The sequence below is a fragment of the Triturus cristatus genome, chromosome 9 (genome assembly GCF_964204655.1).
Source record: "Triturus cristatus chromosome 9, aTriCri1.1, whole genome shotgun sequence".
Classification (NCBI taxonomy): domain Eukaryota; kingdom Metazoa; phylum Chordata; class Amphibia; order Caudata; family Salamandridae; genus Triturus; species Triturus cristatus.
The window spans coordinates 372,938,954-372,964,088 of record NC_140592.1 but is presented as its reverse complement, the minus strand read 5'-3'; the positions used below and the strand labels follow the sequence as shown (position 1 = coordinate 372,964,088).

At 46.1% G+C, this 25,135-nt stretch overlaps 1 protein-coding gene across 2 annotated transcripts in view; it reads right to left on the bottom strand.

Moving 5' to 3' along the window:
* Positions 1-5,741: 5,741 nt before the first annotated feature.
* The window catches only part of SUPT5H (SPT5 homolog, DSIF elongation factor subunit), a 166,015-nt gene continuing 146,621 nt past the window's right edge, over positions 5,742-25,135 (bottom strand). For both annotated transcript variants that reach the window (XM_085625192.1, XM_085625191.1), the window contains exons 24-29: positions 23,732-23,837; positions 23,135-23,296; positions 22,861-23,029; positions 7,911-8,114; positions 7,060-7,155; positions 5,742-6,152 (exon numbers count right to left, since the gene is read on the bottom strand). In XM_085625192.1, coding sequence (XP_085481318.1) covers positions 6,012-6,152; positions 7,060-7,155; positions 7,911-8,114; positions 22,861-23,029; positions 23,135-23,296; positions 23,732-23,837 — 878 coding nt within the window. In that variant the 3' untranslated portion in view covers positions 5,742-6,011. The remainder of the gene's footprint in view (positions 6,153-7,059; positions 7,156-7,910; positions 8,115-22,860; positions 23,030-23,134; positions 23,297-23,731; positions 23,838-25,135) is intronic.

The following is a 25,135-nucleotide window of genomic DNA, read 5'->3' as shown; positions in this document are numbered from 1 at the left end:
GGTTGCTTGTTAGAGGACTGCTGCTGTTTAGCATTTCCTCTTCCTCTGCCCCGGCCCCTTTGCTGAAACTGGGACCTCTGTTGGTTTTGAGAGGACCATTGGGGCGTTTGAACGCGCTGGTGAAAGGCACGTTTGTCGCCCTGGCGAAAGCGCTTGCGGAACTCTTTGTGCTTTTCCAGTCCCACAGCCTTTACGGTGTCCAATTCCGTTTTCATCTTGCTCATTTGGTCGTCCGCATGAGCTCCAAATAGCGATGATCCATTAAACGGCAGATTAAGAATTCTTTTCTGCGCATCTGGTTTGAGGACCGTTAATCTGAGCCAGGCCGAACGGCGGGAGCAGATGCCATGGGAGTAGCCATGCGCGGCTAAGTCTGATGCATCCGCCGCTGCGCTTATTACTTGGTTGGCCACCAGTCCGCCTTCATGGAGGATCTCCGTGAAGTCCTGCCTGTCCTCCCTAGGCAATTTCTCCACGAATCTGGCCAGGGAATCCCATAGGGAGCGATCATACCTCCCCAGCAGGGCTGAAGCGCTAGCGACCTTCATGTGCGAGGCAGAGGTGTTGCACATTCTCCTGCCGTAGGAGTCCATCAGCTTGCTGTCCTTCTCAGGGGGGACAGAAGCAGATACTGAGGCTGAGTGAGACTTCATGGCCGCCGCCACGATCACCGAATCCGCTGGCGGGTCCGCCCTCAAGAATAAAGGGTCCTCGGTCGGAGCCTTGTACTTCTTTGCTATTCTCGAGGGGACCGAGCCCGCTGTAGCCGGTGTAAGGAACGTGGCCATCGCTGGTTCTAACAATCCTGGCACCAACGGGAGCAGAGGTCTGGGAGCTGACCGATGGTGTAAAGTGTCAAAGATCACAGAAGTGGGTGCCTGAGGGACGTGCAGTGCGATGTTCAACTTCTGCGCCCCTCTACCCAGGACGTCCGAGAAAGTTATAATGTCATCCACCGGGGACACTCGCGATGGAGGCGTGGATGAAAAAGTAGGAGAGTAGTCCCGGACTGAGGATCTTGTGGATGAAGTCCCTGTGGACGACCTGGTGCGTCGCCTCTTGTGGGAGCGTTCGCTATGGTGAGCCCTTGATCCTGATCTGCGCTTGGACGGAGATCTTGGACGTTTTGGCGCGGTGCGACGGTCCCTAAAACGAGACCGGCGTGGTGAAATTGGCCTTGGATCCCTCGGAGGCGATTTACTCCTGCGCGGTGGGGAATACGTGCGGGAGTAGTCCGGTCCCGGACTCCGACATGCGCCAGCGCCCACATCTTGTAACCAGCGCGGTGACAGTCCGAACCGCTCTGGAGCCTCGGGTGATCTTTCCGGAGATATTTGCACGATGTGCAGTCCCGGAGATGATGACTGTTCTCCTGGGGACCTCTCCGCGGGCGGTCCAGTTTTCGCCCTCGACGTCGAATCCCTTGACGTCGACGACGTCTGCGTCACCATCGGCAAGTGTGAGGTATGCCGTTCTGGTCTCGACGGCGGTCTCGACGCCGATCGCGGAGACCTCGACGTCGATCTTCTCTTCTCTGGCACCTGACGTCGGCTAGATGACCTCGACGTCGGCCGTGTCTTCGACGTCGACCTCTCTCGACGTCGACTGGGCGACTTTGACGTCGACCTCTCCTGCCGTCGACCGAGCGACTTCGACCTCTCTCGACGTCGACCGGGCGACTTCGACCTCTCTCGACGTCGACTGGGCGACTTCGACCTCTCTCGACGTCGACTGGGCGACTTCACCGTCGACCTCTCTCGACGTCGACTGGGCGACTTTGACGTTGACCTCTCTCGACGTCGACGTGGTGATCTTGACGTCGATCTTCCTCTCGACGTCGACCTTCTATGTCGCCGAGTGGGGGTAACCATCGACTGCGACCGGCCCACTCGCGGCGGAATGTACATCGCCGCATCTCTCGACGTCGACCCCCTCGAGGGTGGCAGGGAGTGTCTCGACGTCGACGGAAGCCTCGACGTCGACGGAGACAGTCCAGATGTCACCAGACTAGCAGCCTTCGAGCCCGAAGGGCCGCCTCTCGACGCCGACTTACTTTTGCGCGGCGGAGACTCTTGATGGTGGGATGAATCCCTCGACGCCGAAGTTCTCTGCCTTTTCGCCGGCATCCTCGACGTCGACGGCGAACCTCTTGGACTCCTGGTCTTTTTGGAGCCCGGGGAGCTGGTATGTCGCCGTTTCTGTACTTGCGTAGCTGAAGAAGGTGGTCTTGATGAGGAATGCTCGCCTTCACGACGGCTTCGTTCCTTCTCCAGTCTTGCATGCAGTTTAATGCGCTCTCTGTCCCTCAGAGTGCGCTTTGAGAACTTCTGGCAGTGGGGACACTGGTCAGGATCGTGTTTTGATGGTAAACACACAATACACACCGAGTGTGGATCTGCCAGTGCCATTTTATTACCACAAGAAGGGCATTTTCTAAATAAAGGAGACATTCTGACTGGAAAAAATTGGAAAATTCCCTGGAAACCAGCAGAATTAGCCCTTAAAAGCCAGAAAACGTCGAAAAAAGCTTGAAAAAGCTGTAATTCAAAATTTCTGTCAAAAAACTGAAGAGCTCAAGCTCCAGGATCCTCACAGAAGGAGCCGGAAAAAAGAACTGGCCCAACTGCCACCTGTAGTGCATCATGGGAGCAGGGGGTCACGGGCAGGCCTTAAAGGCACGGTCCCCCTACTCTAATGCCTTAAAGGCAGGGTGTCAGTTTTCTTGGTTTCTTGATACTCTACTGCAGCCTACTGGCGAATGCCTACAATTACATGTTGCTTTATGGCAATAAAGCAGTGCTGTGTTATAATTTGCCTGATGCTTCCTTTTTTCCTTACGGGTTACGGGGGCACTACTATGCAAAAATATGTAATTGACAGCATTGCCATGTTTTGAACATTATTAGGCTGCATTTATATGTTTTCACATATGTATATATATATGTATATATATATATGTATTTTCTATATGCTCCGGGATCCCGCACATGGGCAGGGATTATTCATAGATTATGACTATTGATGAGTATCCCCTGGATGAGAACTGATTGATATCGTAACACCCTTGCACCTTCTCCTTGGACACAGAGTGGCGGGATGAGGATTCGTACCACTTGCGTTGTCTTTTTAACTTTGACTTGTGACTTATAGGAGGACTTCGACCACGAGGTGGACCTTTCGTGAGAGCAGCCCCAAAAGTGAGAACAGGCCTGCACCCATGACCTGGCCTGGGTTCTACGCAAAGGTTACAACTTCTTCTGCTGCTGCTAGGAGACATACAGCTTTGCCAGCCGGTCTCAGATTGCCTTATAACGAAGCACTTATTGCACAACTTCATGCCCCAAGCCCATATGCCAAAGAAACACCTTCTAAGGGTCTGTGACCGACATCGTTTTTTTGCAATCACAACTTAGCATCAGGCCTATCTTGGAGGGAACATAGTTCCATAGTGCATGACAAATGTGGCAGCAGATCCACATCACAAGGCAAGTTAAGAAAGACACTGTCAGCGTGCAGGGGTGGCGCTTCTATGCGGTTCCCACTTGTCATTTCCAGGGCAGTACAGGGCCACAGGGAGCAACATGGCACCACATAGCGGTGCACAAAAGAATTGCTGGATCCAGTTTAATGCCTGGGGAGTGTTCTAAAGGTGAGGAATCTGCAGTTTTAAGTATCCATCAGAAAACTCTGTATATTCGATATCTTGATAACAAAGTGTTCGAGTCCTCCAGTATCAAAGTTTTTTTTCAGTGCCCAAAGGTAAAGAGTAGTCCAAACATGTCTAAACCTGATGGCAGAAAAAAAAACAATACGAGGTAGAGTTTGTGCACTAGTGCAGTGTGGGTTTCAGTGGAGGTATCACGAGACACCTCAAAGCCTAAAACATCTTCATAAATAAAACAAATTGCCAATGTCCAAGCCCAGCACAAGATGGCAGGAGTGTGTACAGCATGTGGCCTAAAGCAGCACCTGTTGCAAATTAATTTTTATGAACCCTACAACAAAATATATTCCTTCATTTCGAGTGCAATAGTTTTGTGGTCCTGGGTCAAAAGTGCTAAACAACAGTAGATTTACTAGTTATTGTCCAATAACCTGTTTTCCACAGGACCCTAAAAATAGTCCACTCGATTGACTTATGGCAATTTCCCTTTTCAGCAAATTAATGGCTTCAGCAATAGGGCTTTTGGTAAGCAGCTCTGGCCCTTGCTTTTGAATTTCTGCACTTCCTTTCACCTAGGGAAGGTCTACCTGCATGGCATTATACCTCAGATCATAAGTTGCTTGCTGTCATGCGAATGCAGTTAACTCCTTATGGAGGAAGAATACAAGAGCTCTGGATAATAGAACTGTTCAATAGCTTCTAAAGGTACTAACTGGCAAGATGCAGGCAGAGGGTGTGGTTATGTTGGTTGAGAGGAAGGGCGGGCTAAGCTGCACAATTAACGAATTGTGAGTCTGATCATATCGGGCAGCACGTGAAAGCTTTCTGGCAAACAATGATGGCCTAATTGCCTCCTCGATTAATACTGTGCCACCCATATAAAAATAAACCCAGATGTAAGGAACAATAGTGGCATCAGAAAAATTAGAGACACTGGTCATTCAGAGAACCACACATTTCGAAAGTACCACAGAGCTAAGGGGACCTACTGACTATATTTTGCTAAGGGCTTTGCTGCATTTTATCACTATACTTAACAAAATCTTTATTTTTATCCATTCAATTGAAAAGTGACCTTTTCACTACAATTAATTTAAAGTTGCACCCCAGATCGGACGGTCAGTATCCATGCACGACAGCTAGGTTTTAGGAGAAGTGTATACAACAAAGTTTCAAACCTGAATTAGAGAACAGACGTTTTTAAGAATAGAATGTAAAATATTGCTGTGGCAACATCAGGGAGAGAGACTTAAGAGTAGGGTGAATCGCTGCCACATCTTAGCAGACTAGTGGTGTTTTTGCATTCCTGGTTAGGTTGGGAGATGTGGCCTCTAGGGCATTGATATGTGCAGCTCGAAAACTGACAGAAATAATTTTTCCAACAAAAAAGTCAAACTTCGTCTCTATGGAATTGACCATTGCATTTTCTGCCCAACCTCAATGTGGCGCACACTGCAATTTTGTGCCTTACGTTGTGACACACCACTGTCCTTGTAACCCTGTGCAATGAAGTAGTGTTGAGATTTTAGTGGTTAAATTCCCTCTTTTTTATAAACGGTTAGGTTTAACGAATGATTTCCAGAATTTGACGACCAATAAAACCCTTACGTGCCATATTCACTTGACATGACATAGGTTAATCAACCAACTAAACAATAGCTCAGTCCAGATGAACAAGTTCCTGGCCTCTTACACTGACTGAACCAATCGGAAAGCTAAATCAGTACAGTACAACTGGCAAACTGCACACATTATGAGTCTAAAGTGCAGGAACGGTGAGGGAATTTACAGCACCACAGATGAAGGCATATTTTGGAGATTGTGCCCAACCAAAAAGGGTTGTATTTGCTGCTCCCAAGAGCAAAGCAGCAATCTGATGCTCCCAGTTGGTGGGCTGCACAGCAACTGACTTACCTCATCTTTTGGTAAGGCTGGGCCTTCTTGTAGGTTTGGAAAAGCTCGTTTAAGAAGGCCGCCACTGATCCGGCGTTGCTGCTTCATGGCATGTGGAGAATGGAAAGACACGTGGATGCATGTCAATAGGCTCTCTTTCAGGAAAGGGCCAAGAAAAGATTGATTGCATTCGAGATGCTTTTATTGAAACAACAGCTACACAGCGGAGGGCCTGCTCTTCTCAGAGGGCACCCATGGAGGTGCGTGAAGTCTTACACTCGGTCTTCATTATGAAGCAAAAAGAAATGCATCATGGTCTTCGCTGGCCAATCACAAGTGCAGAAGTGACAAACAAACAAAAAGGTATACATATCTGGTTCAGAAAACAGAACATAAGACATCTATCTGTACAGGGGTCCGAAGAGAGTGTCTAAAGATTAAAAATGTCATCTTCCTATGCTTCCAATTTGCCCAAAAACCTCAGGTTGAGGATTTTAAGCTGTTCGTCCAGTTCCATTCGGACAATTCCGTCTTCTCCGTCAATGCTCAGGAGCACCCCTGTAGCTTCTCGGTCCTCTCCCAGAATTACTTTGACCTGCAAAACCAAAAAGCCATAGTCAAAAAAAGGAAAGAAAAAAACACCACTTCAAATGAGAATTGCCCAGTGCAGATGTCATACGAAGAGGAGCAAGGTGGGCGATTACCAGCAGCAGCCCGTGCAGGTAAGAGTTTTGGGACGAGGTCAGGAGGGATTCGACAGACGACCATGAGGGAAAATTAAATAAATAATTATTTTCCCTGGTATTCGGTCAAAATGCCCCCCGGTCCCACCGCTCTTACCTGCACGGGCCGCTGCTGGCAATTACCAAATAAAAAGCATGCCAAAGAGTTAACTTGTATGAATGCATCATCTATGACATCACTACTGGCAACAGACACACAGTCCTGATGCACTGCTCCATGTATGGCTATGTTATGCAGTAAAGAAAAGGGCCGTATATTATGTGATATCACAAGCAGAGGCATATTACAAAAATGTGCTTTAGGAATCACAGGCACTAATAGGGTTATATGATATTACACATTCACAACATTATGGACCAAGCCAAATGTAGTGCCTAATCTAAAACATCATACACTTTCAGGTCACCAGGGCTCAGCAAAGTAAATCATCTACCAAATCACAGAAATAAAGACAGACATGGCTTCCCCAAAGCGGAACCCTACCTACAGCATTATATCGTGAAGGTAGAGGGTATCAATGCAGCATTCATCTAACACATCACATATGCATGACATAGAAACTGAAAGTTAGGCAGTGTATTTAATTAAAATACACACCAGACCTAAAGAATATGGCACCTCTGACATCACATAAAAAGGAATATTGCCCAATATCGAAAACTTACAACAGACCGTATTGCCAACAACCATGGTTTAATGTTTACATAGTAAGAGCAGTACAAAATGTCTTACTGATGTGAGAAGGTAATGATCCCTACCTTATTGTTCTTGGTTGGGGTAACGGGTTCCAGGTGCTCTCCAGAAATACTTACTACCTTCTCACCATCCTGCAGGAAAACAGAGCACAATCCACCCTAGAGATAAAGAGAGTCGATCAATCACCTGAGACCCAGAATGAGATTACATTTCGACAAAATCTATAAAAAGCCACACTAGAGTTTATCAGAATCCATGGATAAGGAGTGTGCTCTAACATTGAGAAACAAGACCATCAAGTTCTCAGGAATTAACCGCTGACAAGAGAACAGATTCAGATGAATCGTTTATTCAGGTCTATTAGTAGTGGCCTCTTCAATCCTTACTCTGCGCACTCTTTCTGTACACCTAAAACGATTCCATTATACACATGTACGCAGATCTATTGTCGCTGCCTTTGTGCACATAAGTCTCCAATGCAAAGATGTATTAATGCCTTATGGCTAGAGCACTCTGTGATGTAGAGAACTGCAACTATTATTCTTGAGCACGTTATGTTATGTTAATGGGGATTTATAGAGCGCACGTACACCAACAGGTCTGTTGGCGCTGAGATAACTCTTAGTTATCAAATGCAGTCCTTTTCATTTTGAATCTGAGGGAAATACATTTAGGATTTATAAACATCTATTTGAAGCATCTTCTGGCACTGTACTCAAGAGACTACTTAATCTCATACCCCTTCTGATTTATTAAATACCAGTCTGCTCAGGGGTATCTTTACCTTACACAAATTAACAGCCAATACTGTCTATAGGTAGGCACAATAGTCTAGGCAACAAGTGAGATGCCCTCACACTTTGACAAGAGATCTTTGTCTGGGGAAGTGTCTCTTTCCAGAACAATCACTTACTGTCACACTGCGAATTACGCCGCACTGCCCAACCACTTGATTGTCCACATAAGTGTCTCGAACTTTGACTTGAATGTCAGTGGTGACCCACTCGCTGGTGCTTTGCTCAATGGAGGAGCCGGGAGTGTGTGGGTTATATGCGCCTGGCGATGGGGCGCCGGGTGTCATGGGACTGTACCCCACTGGACTCGGACTGGGACTAGCCTAAAAAGAAATAAGGACAGTTTTGAGTCTCTTTCCATTCAAAGAGGCCCAGATTCATCAACTGACAGAGTAGGAGTCTCAGTTTGCATGCAGACAACACAAGCTCTTGAATGATAGTTAGCAAATGTGTATTAGTTTTATAAATGAAGTTCATCTCAACTGTTTTGCACTCTTGTGAGTCAAGCAATCATAAAAACAGAAATGGAAGCTCAGTATTACACAAAGAACAATGCGCCCGCATGAATGATAACGTGTTAAAGGAATGCAGCAAGAGCATTTTACATGGGGGGGGGCGGGGGGACTAGTAGGGAAAAGCATTACCTGAAATCTATAAGTAGGTTTTATAGAAGGGAAAACTGGCACTATGGGAAGAGTAAGAGCTTGGTAGCCAAAACGGTAAATCCCAACAGCCTCTCACCAGGCATCCCCACACAAAAGGGTTTGAGTCTCTCTTTAAAAGGGTATTTAGTAAGGAAAGGGCTCTTGGAGGACTATATACTTGTAGCTTGGCAGAATCGTTGTTATAAGTGACTTTTTCAGCTTTAAACTATGGCACTGCTTGATAACCCTAATAAGGAAAAACAAACAAATATAAATATACCCCACAGGGTATGAGTGAGGATCAACATTTAATGAGTTGTGTAATAGCTGCAACACTAGGAAATAATTTTCTAAAGTCACAGTGAATTTGTTAATTGGATTGCTTTATACACCTTCTTCAATATAATCAGGTGAACATGTTTCAAGCTGGCACCCACCTTTAGAAAGGTAAGCATAGACATTGAACAGAATTTGAAGGAGTTCCAATCAGATGAAAAGTAAGTTTTAAGTCAGTACCTGGTACTATAACAACGTAGAAAAAACGTATAGGACAAATAAGGGTTAAAACCTAAAATGTAAGACTTCCGGACTTCTTTTCTTCAAAATCTTTATTCGATCACTTATTAGAGATCATAAAAGCACCAATTCATTACAAACAAATGATATATAAAATACAAACACTTCCGGACTTCTTTCGGTAGCCTTTGAACATGAGGATCCCGCTACAGATACAGGAGAATGCCCTCATTAGGTCGAGGACTACCGGTCTGCCGAAGGCAGAACCGGAAGTTGGAGATTTAATGTTTCCTAGAGTGGCTATTTAGCCCGCCTCTCTTTTTGCTTCTCCTCCATTGGCTGGCTTCCTAAACGGAGGCCAGCCATTGGAGGAGAGAGCCGTCCCTCCAAATAGGCTCCGTCTTTTTCAGATTCGGGGGCGTGTTCCTTGCTGTTCTTTCCACTTTTTAGCCACGCCCTTTTAGAACAGCAGGAACACGCCCCCGAATCCGAAAAAGTTTGGAAGCTCCCATTCGCCATTTTTTATCTATCGTCTGACCGTGAGGATCTTCTTGCTGTTGCTCTCGCGCGCTGCCCGCCTGCGTCCTCCTCGCTGCCCTGCACACCGGGTTTTCACGCTGTGCTTGTTTTTCCTCCTTTGTGCGTTTTCCCTATTGTGCGAGCCATCCGATAGACCCTAACGGCTCGAATTACGAACTTCGTAAGGATCACGCACTTTGCTTGTGACAGAAGAATGAAGCCATTGTCTTGGAGACGCTCCGAGGTTTTTGTGAACCTTCTGTAACTGGATGTTATCAGCAGGGCCCTAGGACGAGTTTCAAAGCTTCCATCCACCATATGTTTAATATACACGCGCCACTTTTCACGGTGTTGCCCACCCCACCACCACCGTCCCTCGCTCCTTGTTTGATTGGTTTGATAAGCCAGGCATGTTCCAGCAGCCGGGATTCCATTCAGCCCCTTCACTGCTAGAGAGAGGGGCTGCCCAGCAGGATGTCAGCGTCGAGCCGAGAGGTGCGTTTGAAACCGAAAGGGCTGCTCAGCTCCTTCTCCGTGCAGCTTCACCAGGAGCCTAGTGTCCCGAAGACTGGAGGAGCCCCCGGCCTGTGCCAGCCTCGCCTCTTCGACCCCAGATAACGCTCGCGGCTGTGTATGCCTCCCGCGTGCATTGTTGTTAGCTGATCGCAAGAGCGTGGCACAGGCTTTGCTAACATTGACTAATGATGCTGGTTTAAAATGGTGACTGGTCCACTACACATAAGGAGCCTTGCAGCTCGCTCTGCAGATTTTTTGTTTATTTTCTTTGTTAAATTTTTTAAATACCGGAAACTCAACCCGAAGATATTGCAGAGCTTTGGCTAAACAAACACCGTCAAACCGGAGACTGCCGTGCTAGTTATGCTTTCATTATTGTGTCTCTTTCCCTGCTCCTCTACCCACTCTCTCTGCTCTCACTCTCCCCTCCCTTCTACCTCTCCCACATAGTCACCGGGCTCCTGCTTCCACATCGGGTACTAACCTGCACGTATTTCTATTGAGGTTACCAGTGCTATTGTGTGACAGCCAACAGTACTGAAACTCGTTTGTGCAGGATGGAGTTTCAAGTTGTCGGGCAATTGTAATGTCTATGGTCATGCGAGCGGCCCGTGGTTTTACATTAAGCAAGGTGCAGGAATACAGATAATGCTCAAAACGCCGGCATACAAACACAGGCAGTAAAAGGTTTAACTGCGTTTAGCTTTAAAATGTGACTTGCGCTGTTTTTTGTCTCTGTTTTCGCTTTGATTGAAATTGCTGGGACTAAAGCATCGATGCCCCATTGAGTTGTAAGATTAGAGATGATTTTATGTGCAGGGGCAGGAGATACTCTTTTATGCTTGATAGTAAAACAATTCGGGGGGCATCATTAAAACCTAGACTGGTGTTAAAGAAATATGCATGCCCCCTTTTTTTTGGGAGTGGGGGCAGGCTAAACTAATTGCCTATCGTCTACTACACATTACGAGGCACTGAAGTGCATGCCCTGCGGGTTGTACGCTACTTCTTGGAAGCCTTATATTAGTGACTGAACACGTGTGAAGTTTGTTGGTGGTAATTTCGTTTACATTCTGAACCATTCCTATGTAATTAAGCAAAAGACCTCATTTCTGTTTTAAGTGTAAGTGCAATATTTAAAATAAAGCTATGCCCTTATTTACGTTAATTTAACTTCATATTATACAAACATGCCACTTTATAAACATGTCACTGTTATTTTTGCAATCATTTTTGTAGTTTAATGATGGACTGACATGCTTGCACAAGGAAATATTGTGAACTAGCTGTTTAACCTCTTCCCCAAATGATGTCCACAACCCGCCGTATTGGCCCATCTGTGAGATTGCAGTCCATGCTACGGGCAGACACTTTAACAGACAGACAGACCCCTGCAGATAAAGCCTCTGAGAAGCAGGCTGTCCTGTTTGGGATTGCAATATTCAGAACTATAGCCACTGTTGAAATTTTGCTAAGGATTCATAACAGTTTTGTCTCCCAGCCTGCTGTCAGACAATTTATGTGAGGATGGCCATGCCCTGCTGTGTAGTCCCTCACAAATAGGAAAAAGAGTGGATTTTAATCTCGAACTATAAAACAGTACTTCATCATGTGCTGAAAGCTGGCAACCAAAAACTTAAAACACGCATGGTTTCTATTGTTTCAATGGCTCCTCTTTACTCTCGCAGGACTAGCTCCTGACCTGTACTCGCCCCCTCCACTATAAGTACATGACATACACCACAAAATGACATAATAATGCCGATGCCAAAAGAGGCTTGCTGAGGCTGATTCCATCCAGGGCCGGACTGGGAACCAAAACCGGCCCTGGCAAAGTGCTCGTGTACTCATTTTAACAACATTTAACAGATTAAAAGGACAGCTTTGTAGAGATTTGAATCTGTTACCTGCGTTTCTCGTCAGCGAGTGCTTAGCTCGCTGAGCTACCTAATTTGGTAGTCCAGGCTGCTTCCTTTAGGGAGCCCAGGTGTAGAAGCCACTTACATTCATTAAGGGGGTCCTTCTGCTTGCTGCCTGTTTCTAGTTACAGCCTGCAGATCTTATCTGTGATTTGTGTTTAAATGTGAGCTCTCACGACAAAGTTGTAAACCTGATTGATTTGCCGACTTTGAGACACGCCCGTGCCCCCAGGCCTGTATCTCCTGGCCCCGGGCCTCTGCAGACAGTTCACAGGGGCGCCTTTGTCTCCCAACAATAGCCACAGAAGGAGCCCCCGTGGGGGGCAAACAACCCGAAACGTAATATAGTTGTCTGGCGGCGGGGCTTGGCGGCCGCACTTCCGACCACAAGATGGAAATGTGAGCACGTACTGGGTGATGTCACTTAGTGAGGTGCCCCCCCCCCCTGTCTTGACTCCTTGAGTGGTGCAGAAGTGGGGTGTCTGACTCTGGACCTGTGGGCTACTGTGGGGGCAGGGTGCAGGCTTCAACTGCTAATCCCGGGTTCCCAGCCAACGTAGATCCTATCTGATCCTGGCTGCTACTGATGCTCAGTGTCTCGCCTTTGTTCTTGCGCACCTCTTTGACTGAACACTCCCGGCCCTGTGGGTGTAAGGTACTCCAAGGAATTCTTCAGCTTTTGATACGGAGTCCTCCGTGTTTTATTACCCTGATAAAGTGATGCAGGGAGACGGAGCACCGGTTGTGTTTCCTGTGTCATCTGTGACACAGTCAACCTCCTGGTGTGGCCCTAGCGGGCACCCTGCAAATTGACTGTTATATAGTGCCTCACTTATGTTTCAAAGCACTGTAAGCAATAGCTGTTGTCATTACACCGTTTAATATTGCCCAATTGGGCCTCGGACACATCACATGCTAGCTGAATTCGCAGGAGTTCAAACTCCTGCCCCGGGCCAGTTAATAGTTGTGACGTACGTCAGATCTCTGGGGCCAGCAGCGCTGCATTCTGGGATTCACCTGGGCACGTACGGGCCTAGGAGCCGCAGAGGGCGAAGAGCTGAAGGTGGGTTGAACTTGTAATGCTGTAATACCCTCCTTTCGAGTTCACTGGCAAGTGGAAGTATCTACAGCTAATTTAACCCCCTTTAATTAAGGAAACCCTTTAAAGGACTACTAGTTAATTGAGCCCACGGACACGATGTAAATATTGCCAGAAGATTCAAGCCTATGGTATTTTCCGGTGGGAATGACGTCACACGTATATTGCTGTTTTATGCTTTTAACGTAAATTATGGTGGAACTATTCTAAATTGTGCTTGAGAATCATAACGCAACGCCGCTGCTATAAATAACTAACTGCGGTATTGCCTGCGTCCTTCCATCTTCAACACAGTATTCATAGTTTAATCGATGCACTCTACAACTGGATCTATGGTAGCGGTGACATTTGAAGTAGCAAAAAGTAAATATGTGTCAAATTTTGAGGTTACTGTGTGGCTCTGTGCGTGTGTGGCTCTGTATGTGTTGGTGGCTCTGTGTGTGTGTGGCTCAGTATGTGTAAGTCTGTGTATGTCTGTGTGGTTCTATGTGTGTAGCTGTGCGTGTGTGTGGCTCAGTGTATGTGTAGCTCAATAAGTGCATAGGTGCCTCTGTGTGTGTATAGATGGCTCAGTATCTTTATGTGGCTAGCTCGGTATGTGTGTTAAGTGACTATGTCTCTGGCTAGCTCTGTATGTGTAAGTCAGTGGCTCGGTATGTGGATGTCTGTAGCTCTGAATATTTTTGTGGATAGCTCTCTATCTGTGTCTGGCTGACTCTGTATGTGTGGCTCTGTATGTATGTCTGGGTGATACACTTTGTATGTGTGTGGCTCTGTGTGGGTGGTTCTGTATGTGTGTGGGGTTGGCTCTCTCACTACGTCACTCTCTCTCCCTAACACTCTCTCTCTCACTACCTCACTATCTCTCACTACCTCACTATCTCTCACTATACTACACTCTGTCTCACTAACTCTCTACCTCACTCTCTAACTCGCTACTCAACTCTCTCTTTCTCACAGCAACACAATATCACTACCACAGTAAAAAACTCTCTCACTCACTACTTAAAAACTTCACTCTCTCTCACTACCTCACTCTCTATTTCAATACCTCACTCTCTCTCTCTCTATCTCACTACCTCACTCTCTCTCTGCTAATGCAATAGGTATCACATATGCAAAAAAAAAGCTAATGCCAATAGAAATGACAATGCCATTTATTTAGGGATACAAAAATGATAAAAAAATAATGAGCAATACCAATAGCTCTACCTATAATATTGCCGAGACCATTGCATTGTAAATGCTTGTTTTAAATAATGAGATCACTACAAAGGGACTTTGGATACTGCAATACTGCTTGATATTGGCTCAAATGCAATACCATTTGTTTGGACACTGAAACCTTTAGGGGTATTATGGATGCCTAAGATATGAGAGAGACTATAATGAAAATAATCTTAGTCACTTATTCTTCCCAAATATTTAAGGATAATCATTTAGGGTGAACGTGACTTCTTTAACATCAAGCATTTCCATTAACTTAGTATTTTCTTTATGTTTTGATAACTTTCAGCGATAATTTGAAAAAAACGTAAAAATAATTTATGTATCGGTTTTCACCTGAAGGAGATTGTAATGAAACAAAACGCATTGGCATGGAAATTGCTAAACTGGTCAATCTGAGAAATTTCTATATATGTTTTAATTTGGACGGAAAATTGTTTTGAAAAGGATTCATAAATTGTTCTTAAATAAGAAATGAAGATTTGCTTATATCAGAGGATTAAAATAATTAACAGGACTACAAACAAGTAATGAACAGTCTTCTTTTATGGTAAAGATTTTCATCACACGGTGAAATATTTTAGGACCAGGGTAGCAGTCTCATACCAGGAGCACCTAATTATATATTAAATATTATTGTAATTAAATGAAGTCTGCCTTCAGGGATAACATTGAGGAGCCCAATGAAAAACACTTTTGAAAACGTAAATTACTTATTTTGCCTACATAATGGAACCAGACTTCTAGAATACAGGACAATGTAGAAAATTGGCCCTTTTTAGGTCTCGCGCCTAGCGTTGCAGTGCGGAGCCTGCTCGCGCATTGCGAGACTTCTTGTAGGTGCTTCAGAAAGCTGACCACACACTCGTGTGTGTGGTTTTGTTATCGTTGCAGGCTATTGGGCGTTGCGTGCGTCTCTCTAACAAAGACAGCACGCAATTGGGCAAATGCGGGCGCATGTCCTGCATTTGCCCCGCCCACAGACTATTGGTGTCTGTTACCCGCACGGCCGACATCTGTTTTGCATTATCATGCCCAGACTCGTGCGCCATAATGCAAAACAGATGGCTTGCTCCCTCACACGAGTGCTCGCTCTCGCGCACCACTCGCGATGTACCTTTGTGTTTATTTTTGTGATCGGTGATTTGAAAATATATGCGCAACACCCCCAGTGTCTGTTTAATACTGTTAGACGTATTCCATGTCTATTGCAAATGTTCACCGAAATGCCATGTTTCGGCTCTAAATCCAGTCTATGCTTTAAACGGTTGTATTCGTGAAACCAGCGGGCTAACCCGGGTTTCCACATAACCAGACGTCTGATCCTGGACAAGCCCGTGACTCACTTCACTTGCCTTCTATACCCGGAGTGCTTGGAAACATGGCAAACATCCAAATTTAACGTTTGCAAAAAATAAAATAAAAAAAAAAATGACATTTCTGTCGAGTTTCTGGAAACAATCGTTATACCTGCTGGAATTGCAAGCGGCATGTTTAACTTTCCGTGGTTCCAAATAATCCATTTATTTAAACCCTGGCGCCACATCGCAGGGGATGAAACCATTGTAGACCCACAGATTCACCACCTCAGCGACCGGGCTGCAGTGCCAATTTCTGGACACAAATCGATTTCTAATCCCGGATCACCTGCACGACTATAATTTCGCAATTCTACATATTTCACGTTTTATGTCGTTGGCTGAACATCTGAAACGCTTCGAACGCGGTTAATAACACACTAGGCGTCATCATACAACGAGCTGCACCAAGGAGGAGTATTTTTCTTGGCATGGCAAAGCGCCACGAAGCAGCTGTTTAATATGCGTGTTGTGGTTTAGCTTTCTAACTCCTTGCGCTCGAGAAGGCAGCCAAAAATAGATCCCCCAATAAGATGACGTATAAATGGGTGCTCACTCAGAGCTCCCATGTGCAGTAAACGGAAAGGCAAAAGGCTTGGGTAGAGGAAGTGACACCCGCACACTCTGACATCAGAGCATTGACCCCTTGCGGTACTGGCGGCTCCCATCGAGAGGCGGGTGGAGAGAGCCCTTCACATATTCGACGCATAAACAGCTGTTTTTGGGCGACGCCTCGCCGTTCGGTTTAGGACCCGTGCAGTGCTTAATTTGTAAAAGAATACGTGCCGGGCCCAAGTTTTGGAAGTCAGCAGCAAGTGCTGCCTGAATACAAAGGCTGCGTGGTCTTAATTTCACCCGGTCCCTCTTTAATCCACCGCCAGTCAATCGCTCTGTCCCTTCACCACTCTCATTCAGGCTATTTTGTGTCCCTGTTGTCTTTGCCACTGCTTCTTGTGTTTCTCCCTTTAGTGTTTTGCTCCCATGCTCAGGGTCTGTAGGAGAGTGGCTTCGACTGCATAGTTGCCCCCATCTTTTTGCTGATGTTTTGACTGTTTTATGACTCTAGCCAGGCTGTGGCCCTGCTAACCAGGGCCCCAGCCTATTTGCTTCTTCTCTAAACTGATGTAAGTACCCTAGGTACAACCCAATTGGATACTGAGGATACCCTGTCAGCCCTTGTAGATGGTACCCTAGGTACCCAGGGCATGGGTCCCTCAGAGGCCTACCAGGGCTGCAGCACTTATTGTGCCACCCTGGGACAGCCATACCAAATGACACCACCAGACCACTACTGTAGTCTGGGTAAGGTGGTGCTTGCACCCCCTTACAGGGATACAGGTACCCTGTATCCCACCTATGTACAACACATGTATTCTCATTGGTCACCCCTCAAGCAGGCCTTGCTAATCCTACAAGGCAGGGTGCTGAGATATGTGTGAGGGGGGACCCCTACCTGAGTAGGGCCCCTCTGCAACCCTCGTAAAAACCATTGCTGGTTTGTTTGTAGTGTAGCCATACCATATACTCTTAACCGCATTATAAGTATATCGCGATAGTGTGATAACTTGAGAATTGGTACACAGAACCATATCGTGTTTGGTGTCAAACATGGGCATGAGGGCATGATTCCCCCCTGCTAGAGGGGCGATATGGGAAAAGCGGCAGAATTTAGACACCAATTTAAAGGTGCACACGTATCACAAAATGGATGCCACTCGCCACCCTCACGACTCTGGCTGCCTGTTGCTGGGCAAAACCCCAGCCTCGGCAGCTGAACGATAGGGATCCTGTTGCAGGGAGGTGCCAGCACCTTCCCAGACAGGCTATGTGGATTGGAACTGGGTGGGTGCACCATAGGATACCTTTCAGAGTTGCATGTAGGCTGCTACAGCGCCTACATTCTGCATACACTGCCTGGAACCGGTTCAGGGGCATCCTGCCCCTCGCCCAGGGGGGAAACACACAAAGGGGAGAGGGTGTAGCCACCCTTTCCCGCCTCAACTACCATTGGTGGACACTGATCTGGACACTTTCCTAATCTTGTGGATAAAGGTGAATAACGTGTCCCCGGAGAATCAGATTAATCTTTGACTTAACAGACTTGACCTTCGACGAGCTGCTGCCCAGCTGACTGAAGAAATCTCCCTTGGGGTAAAGGAGTTACCCCCCTGCTTGGCAGGCACCTGAAACACTGCAAGTGACCCAGTTGGAACTTCGCTGCTCCTTCGGACATCGACGACTCCTCTCAACCTTGAGGTGGGTTTCCTAGCATCCCAGAGGCCAGTGAGCGTGCCCAGCAAGTCTGAGCATTGTGGACCGCGTGGGTGCCGAGATCCACGATACCCCAGGACACCGGCCACCTCTTGCGTAGCACACGACCCTGACCAGTGGGGAAGTTGTGCTTTGACCCAATATTGAGCCAACCTCTCTGCAGCAACTGTGCCAAAGATCAGCGCCCTAGCTCACCCCGGTGGCACGTGGGCACCCTTTTACGCACTCCAAATTGCTGCCTTCTGCGGTCCCTTGTCTCTCGACTTGTGGGCCCTGGCGGAGGACAATCCTTACTTTTAAGAGTTCCCCTGGTTGCTCCAGGCCTGCTCTACAGTCTCCTCGAAGGAGACCTCTCACAGACCTCGTGGGTCTGCACCAGTAGCTGATTTGTTCATCTTGCGTGGGTTGCGGTTGCCAAGGCTTAGTGGATCCAATCCGGACACTAACACCACAGCGACCCTCATCCTTCGTGGGACAGTCGCCCTCCAGAAGCTGGCCTTCCTTGAAGCCTCCCGGAGCCCGTGGCTGCAGATCCAAGCTACGCCTTTTCCACTTGAAGCACCCGACATTGAAGGGCTCTTTTCCTTGAGCTCCCTCGTCACTGTGCCGTGACCCAGACTCTGTCCCCTCTGCTTTCAGGTTCTTCTCTACAAGATCTACAACTTCAATCTTCACGGCATCATCGACCCTTTTGGCTAGCAGCAGTTTTGTAAATTTTCCCATTGAAAATCAGCCCGCGACCCAACATCGAAAACGACCTATGCACCCGGCTTCCCTGGGGCAGGTAACAGTGGTACCTCGGTACTCTCGTGGTAGTGGGCTCCTCAAAAGCTTAACTCTAAGTTTTTAACTTTGAACTCCTGCTAGAAGGGTCTTTAATCTGTTTAAATCAAACTGTGACATTCTCCATAGGCTTTAATAGAGATCCCGATAGCAGCTATTTCCACTGCACGCACCTCCCGTGGGTCCCCTTCCTCATAACCTGGGGTGGATTCTCAAGGGGCCAGCGATCCTAAATGCCCTAGGCATTGTCTGTAGAATTGTCGTGGTTCTTATACCACTGTTTTAATATATGGTTTGGTCCCCCCCTGGGGCCCTGTGATTTCCAGTGCTAATTATTGTATCTATAAATGCTTGTTTGAATTGTAACTTTACCTCTAGCCTCATAAAGAGACTTGTGGGATTCTGTTTAGAATGAATACATATATTTTATATATATATATATATACCTGTGTGGACTACTCTTTCATTTGGTCATTCAAGAGGTTATCTATGGTAAAACAATAAGCTTAACACTCCTTCAAGACTTAGCCTGAAGGCTGCTCTCCACAGCTATCACTAGGATAGCTTTCTTTAAAGGTTGTCTTTTAAACCTATTACCTTAAGAGTCGAATTAGACTGGTGCAAGGTGGCCACTATAACTAGTGACCAGCATATGCCAGGCCAACTTCTCACAGGGTCACAGACTGGTGAGTGAGAAATAGGTGCTGGTGAGCCTCACCAGCAGGCACTGCTCCAAATTAAGAATGTGCGCACTGCCCTTGAGGGTGGAGACTGCGCGCGGACGCTCTGCCCTGGGTCAGACACGGACATGCCCGCCAACTCGTGCATCGTGGAGGGAGGGGCGCCAGTTGTTCATGGGTGTCAACTGTCCCAAACACGCTCCGTCGGCTATGCAGCTGAAGGCGGCTCCCACTAGGGTCTGTTCCGCGTGGAGGCTTTTAGTACTAGTGTGCAGGGGGCTCACCGGTGTCCTGGGTGGGGGCTGCTACCACCAGTGTCCTGGGGTTGAAGTCTGCTCGCACTGGTATCCACGAGAGGAGGTTTCAGGGGCTGGGGTGCTCTCACTAGTGTACATTCAAATCCTGGGCACATATGCTTTAGTATGTACAAAAGAGGTCACATGAACATAAGTAGATTTGAGGAGTAAATATCATAAAGTTTCTTGTTTCTTTTAATTCATATCATGTAGAACACAAGAATTTGCAATGCAATAGGTCTCACAATTACGCAAGCTTAAGCTATTGGCATTGTAAATGACACTGCCTTTTATTTATGTTTTAAAAACAAAAACAAAAGGCATTGTTATTTGCCATGGTAATAGCTCAAACTCGCGTAAATGCGAGACCTATTGCATTGCATATGCTTGTTAACATGGTCACTCCCACGTTTTGTTTGGTATCTGATGCAATTTTGACAGAAGTGCCCTGGATTACTGCTATCCAGGTCCCCAGTACCAGATATTTCCCTAAAACTGTACAATTGTTACCCCAATTGCCAATAACTTTAGCCCCCCCTTGTAAATCCCTAATAAATGGTTCCCCTGGTACCTATGGCAAGGAGGTTACAGAGGGTCCATAAGGGCTGCAGTATGTGTTGCGCCACCCTAAGGGACTCCTCAGCACCAGCATCAAATTGCCATTGCAGACTGCGTGCCATGGTGCAGAGAAAAGTGAAGACACGAGATGGCACACACTGCATGCAGTATAGGGAAGTCACTCTTACAGCAGGCCTTACAGCTCTAAGGCAGGGTGCACTATATTACATGTGTAAACATATCTGCATGAGTAGATATGCCCCTGTGATGTCTAAGTCGATTTGTAGATATTACATGTGAACAAGGAAGCCATTTTGAGAACATGTGCTGGACTCTGGTGTTTACGAGTTTCTCATCTACATGATGGCTTCACTGAAACTAGAGATTTTTGGCATCAAACAACACGTATTAATAAACCCACACTGATTCCAGTAATGGACTTTTTAATACATGCATCCAGAGGGCACCTTAGAGGTGCCCCTTAAAACCTACCGAATACTAGTGTTCTGGCTGACTGGTGTAATCCAGCCTGCCACCACAGACAGGTTTTGATGCCCTGCAGGTGAGAGCCCGCGCTCCTAGAGGGCAGAACAATACCTACTCTGGTAGGAGGAGTTATCACCTCCTCAAAGCAGGATGGCTAAGTGATCAGCATATTAAGGCAGGAGGCTTCAAGGGCCTCTGTTGCCTTTGATATTTGACCCATGGCTTCCCCAAACATGGGAAATGCCACCCCTAATCCCGGTCCCATTTGGCACCATGACAGGCAGGAAAATTGGCTAGTCTGGAGGCATGTCCCCCTCTGAGGCTAGGCTCTCCGAGTCAGGGTTATGCCCACTTCTCAAAGGAAGTGGCCATATGGAGGGAGTCGACATCCTAAAGGTAAGTAGCCCATTGGCTACTACATGTCACGCCCCTTAACGCTCCTAAATTGAGTATTTAGGTGGCACCCCTGACACCAGGAACTTCAATTCAACAGATTAAGAAAAAGAGGACAAAGAAGAGCAGCGAGAACTGAAGACTGATGTGGACTTTTGGTGCCACACCATGCCTGCACCACTCTCGACAATTGTGACTAGCAACTTATTCAGCAGATGACTAGCTTCCAAGAACCTTGGAAGACTGCCAGCCCTTTGCAAATTACCAGCAATTTTCCTGGGAGTAGAGGAACTACTCCTCTGCAGTCTGCAGACACAACCAAACTCCAGTTTACAGAGTTGCGGCTCCCTGGCCAGCCAGACACAATACCGCTCCCAGGAAGAGGAGCCTATGCTCCTGAAGGTCAGATCTGTTCCCCCAGTGAGAGGACACCAAGACCAACTGGAGCTGCACTGGATTAATACCCAGGGTAACAGACCCCTGCAGCAAACAGAGCCTGTGAGGCGGTCCTCCTTTATTCCACCGGTGCAGTATCCACAGCTACCAAGCCGACCAGCACATCTGTACCCGGATGCCCCAGGGCAGGTAAAGAATAACTACTGGTGGTACTTTGGACCTTGGCCCCCTACGACCCCAAGTCCTGAAGGAGACACCCAGACACTGATCACAAATAACTACATGCACATATGCCTTTTCTAGGGAAGCACCACTGCGTAAAGATGCACTCAAGTGAAATATTTACTTGTATGTAAAAATTCATGCTTAAAACGTACTTACTTGAGAACGAATTTCTTGGTATCAAAATTTCTATAAAAATACAAATTATTTTTCTAAATTGGTATCTGATTTATGCTTGAGTGGGTCTCTCATTTATTGCCACTGTGAGTACAAAAGATGGTTAGCACGACTCTCAGATAAGCCTAAACTGCTTGTCCACACTACCACAAAAGATAGCATTTAGTGTGATCATTTTTGCCTCTGTAAACCAATAAGGGTTGCCTGGACTCTTTACACGGTGTACCTTATTTTGGTCCACTATATAAAAAGTCAGCTTCCTACAAACAAAACAGGACAAAAAGGCACAGTATCAGCCTGAGCCTCCTATGTGTTACTATCTCTACAGTCTATATGCGCACATGTCTTACAGTGACTGTACCTCCAATTGTGGCTGAAAATCTTCCACAGTGGTGAAGTTGTAGGGTGCCACTGGGTACAGGTGCTAATTGATGTGAATAACAGTAGGATTCAGCTGCCCGCAAATTACCCAGAATGGTAATAAATCACATGAACCCTAAAGTCAGAAACACAGAGCGCTCTCTTGGCACATACTAGAGTGTCCCTGATGTCAATGCAGATCTTCATTTCAAAAAGTAGAACATTCAAATAATTGCACACCACTGAGAACCTACAAGACAATGGGGTATGGAGTGCAAAGCTATCACAGAAATTGTAAATCACATTGCTAAGTGGCTCTGGCACGTGACACTATCAGCAGGTCAATATGTTTTAGCCAATACTTCGTCTTCTGAGAAACTTAGATTTGCATAGAATGGTTGGGCTTTCTAGTGCCAGGATACAAACCTTTATTGCCTCAAAAGCATGAACTGGCTTGAAGGGGGAGGGAAGGCAAGCCAAGGTGACATGATTTAGTAAGTTAACTGTCCAATTCACTTCAGATTGCTGCAATAATTGGCAAAATAAAATACTGGCAGCTAATGTATGTTAAAAAACACTGCATGCGGTTATTTAAAGGGTGTCATGAGCCGAGTCTCATTTAGCAGATCACTGCGTCAACAAACCATACCTGGTACGCCATGGGAGAGGGGGTTGGATGATAGCTGGCAGGTGAGAGGGTATTTGGGTAGCCAACAGGACTTGGTGCCACTTGGTGGTAACTCTGTGGACTTGGACTTGGCTGGTAGGACCCCTGTGGAGATGGTGCAGCGTATGGGGAGAACTGGTCCGTATTGTACCTGAAGGAAGATAGGTTTGTAAAATAAGAGGAGAGTACTGGACTACAAGCCAATATGGGACAGAAAAGGTACGGAAACTAGTTTTACAGTGGGGAGAACACTCACATTGCTGGCGTGCCTGGTGTTTGAGGGTTGTACTGTGGATTAACTGGCGGGGACTGCACATCCGGATAGCCTGGTGTCTGTGGGTTTGGTGTCCCAACATATCCCGTCGGAGAAGGTGAGGGTTCGTCGTCGAAAGCAAACTCGTATTCTTCTGCCTCAGCCCTGAAGAATACAAAAGAATATTAACTTTAATGAAACACTGGTGATGAGTTTATGCCAAGTTGTTCTCAGTACATATGGTACAGACCCACATGCTTCTCATCATAGAATGCATCTGATACAATCTCATGATATCAATTTTGTAACTGGTGGGAAGAGTCTTCAATTTTTACACAGCCATCTTGATTCTTTCACATGTATCTATAACTGGTGGGAAGGCAGGAGATGTAGAAAGCCTTTTTAACCTTGTTCTGCACACAATGAAAGGACTAGTGAAGTCTTAATGATGAAAATCAAGTACTCTTCATTTAAGATCGATTGCCTAGCATGGCGCTTATTATAGCATCTGCCTAAAATGCTAAATGACTAATAAATGCTTCACACAGGAGAAACTCAATTTGAATCCCTACAGGAAATGATGAAGGAAATCCCACCAACCTGGATGGTGTGTTAGGGTTGTTTGGATCCCAGGCTCCGCTCTGCGCTGGTGTCCGGCTGCCATCATGGAGAGGAGTCTGTGACCCATAGTGAGGGGTCCGGCTTCCTGAAAAGAGTTTAGAACCAGTAGCAAGTTAATAGTTATGAAAGGAAAAAAGGTAATCAGTAACAACACTAGCACGGGATAGTTACTTTTTTGCAACAGTGGTATTGTAGCTAGGTGCCTAATTAAATTAAACAATTTCAAAATCCTGTGAGTTAGTCATTTGGTTCAGATTAGCCCTTCAAAATAGAATGGTAGGTAACAATGTGGGTGCATTAAAATAACCAGATCCTCATGTGATGTCTATCAGAAATGTGCATGCCCATAAAGACATTGACGCATTCAGGATATTCGTTGAGCAGACCCATCATTTTCATAAAGGAGTTTATAGAACATTGGGTAAGAAGTCGCTGGGATTCTGAGGATGTATTTGTCTCACTTGTGCATCCTGTCAGAAGTATGAGTTTGAACCAGTGTTTAGCGAATGCTTGCACTAAGGGAACACCCTGCCTTGCCACATATATTGTTTTGTTCCTTGTTTGTAGGATGATGGGTAATAATTACATCTGGCTGTGGGGCTTAGTGGATAGAAGAGGTATTCTGGTTTCCCCAAGAATGCCAAAATCATTTTGTCCGCTTCTATACGAAAGGAGTGAAAACAGGACAAATAAATAAGAAAAAATGGCCCTTGTACACAAGGAAAGGCAACATTGTAGACACAGCTAAGAGCCAGAAATGGTGAACAGAGTTAAGTGTTGGAGACACAAGGTAATAATATGGCACCAAATAAACAGAGATGGTAGAAATACTCTGAAGGACATTCATCATTCCTACTGTGAACCAGTCAATCCTGTTTTCAGGACAGAAGAATTCACATTATTATTATCAAAACTGGTGTGCTACTTTGCGCTGTAAATCACTGCAGTGAAAGGTAAGAGTGGTATTTTGATATACCAGAGAGGACTGCCCTTTCACTTCCTGCTGCAACACGGTGCTTAGAAACCAAAGCACAGCTCTCAGAGCTTGATCAACAGGTGAAGGATCAATAACATGCATTCGAAAGATAAAGGCTGGGTTCAGAATAAGAGCCATAAATTGAAGCTCACAAAAAGATGGGCTAGGCTTTGTATTACCTAAGTGCATTGAACTAAACTTGCAAGTTCTACAAACTTGAAAACCAAAGTCAATAATCAAAGTCTAAACAACAATATTGTTCACCAAATCTGTCTATAGAGAGCTAAACCCTGCCTTCTCCAGCTTAGGACTATTCTCAAATTTGAAACATGGAATGTTTCTGCTTCTTTTAGGGAGGTATCAGCCACTCTGATGCTAGAAGAAGAATCTTAGCTTGGAACCGGTGA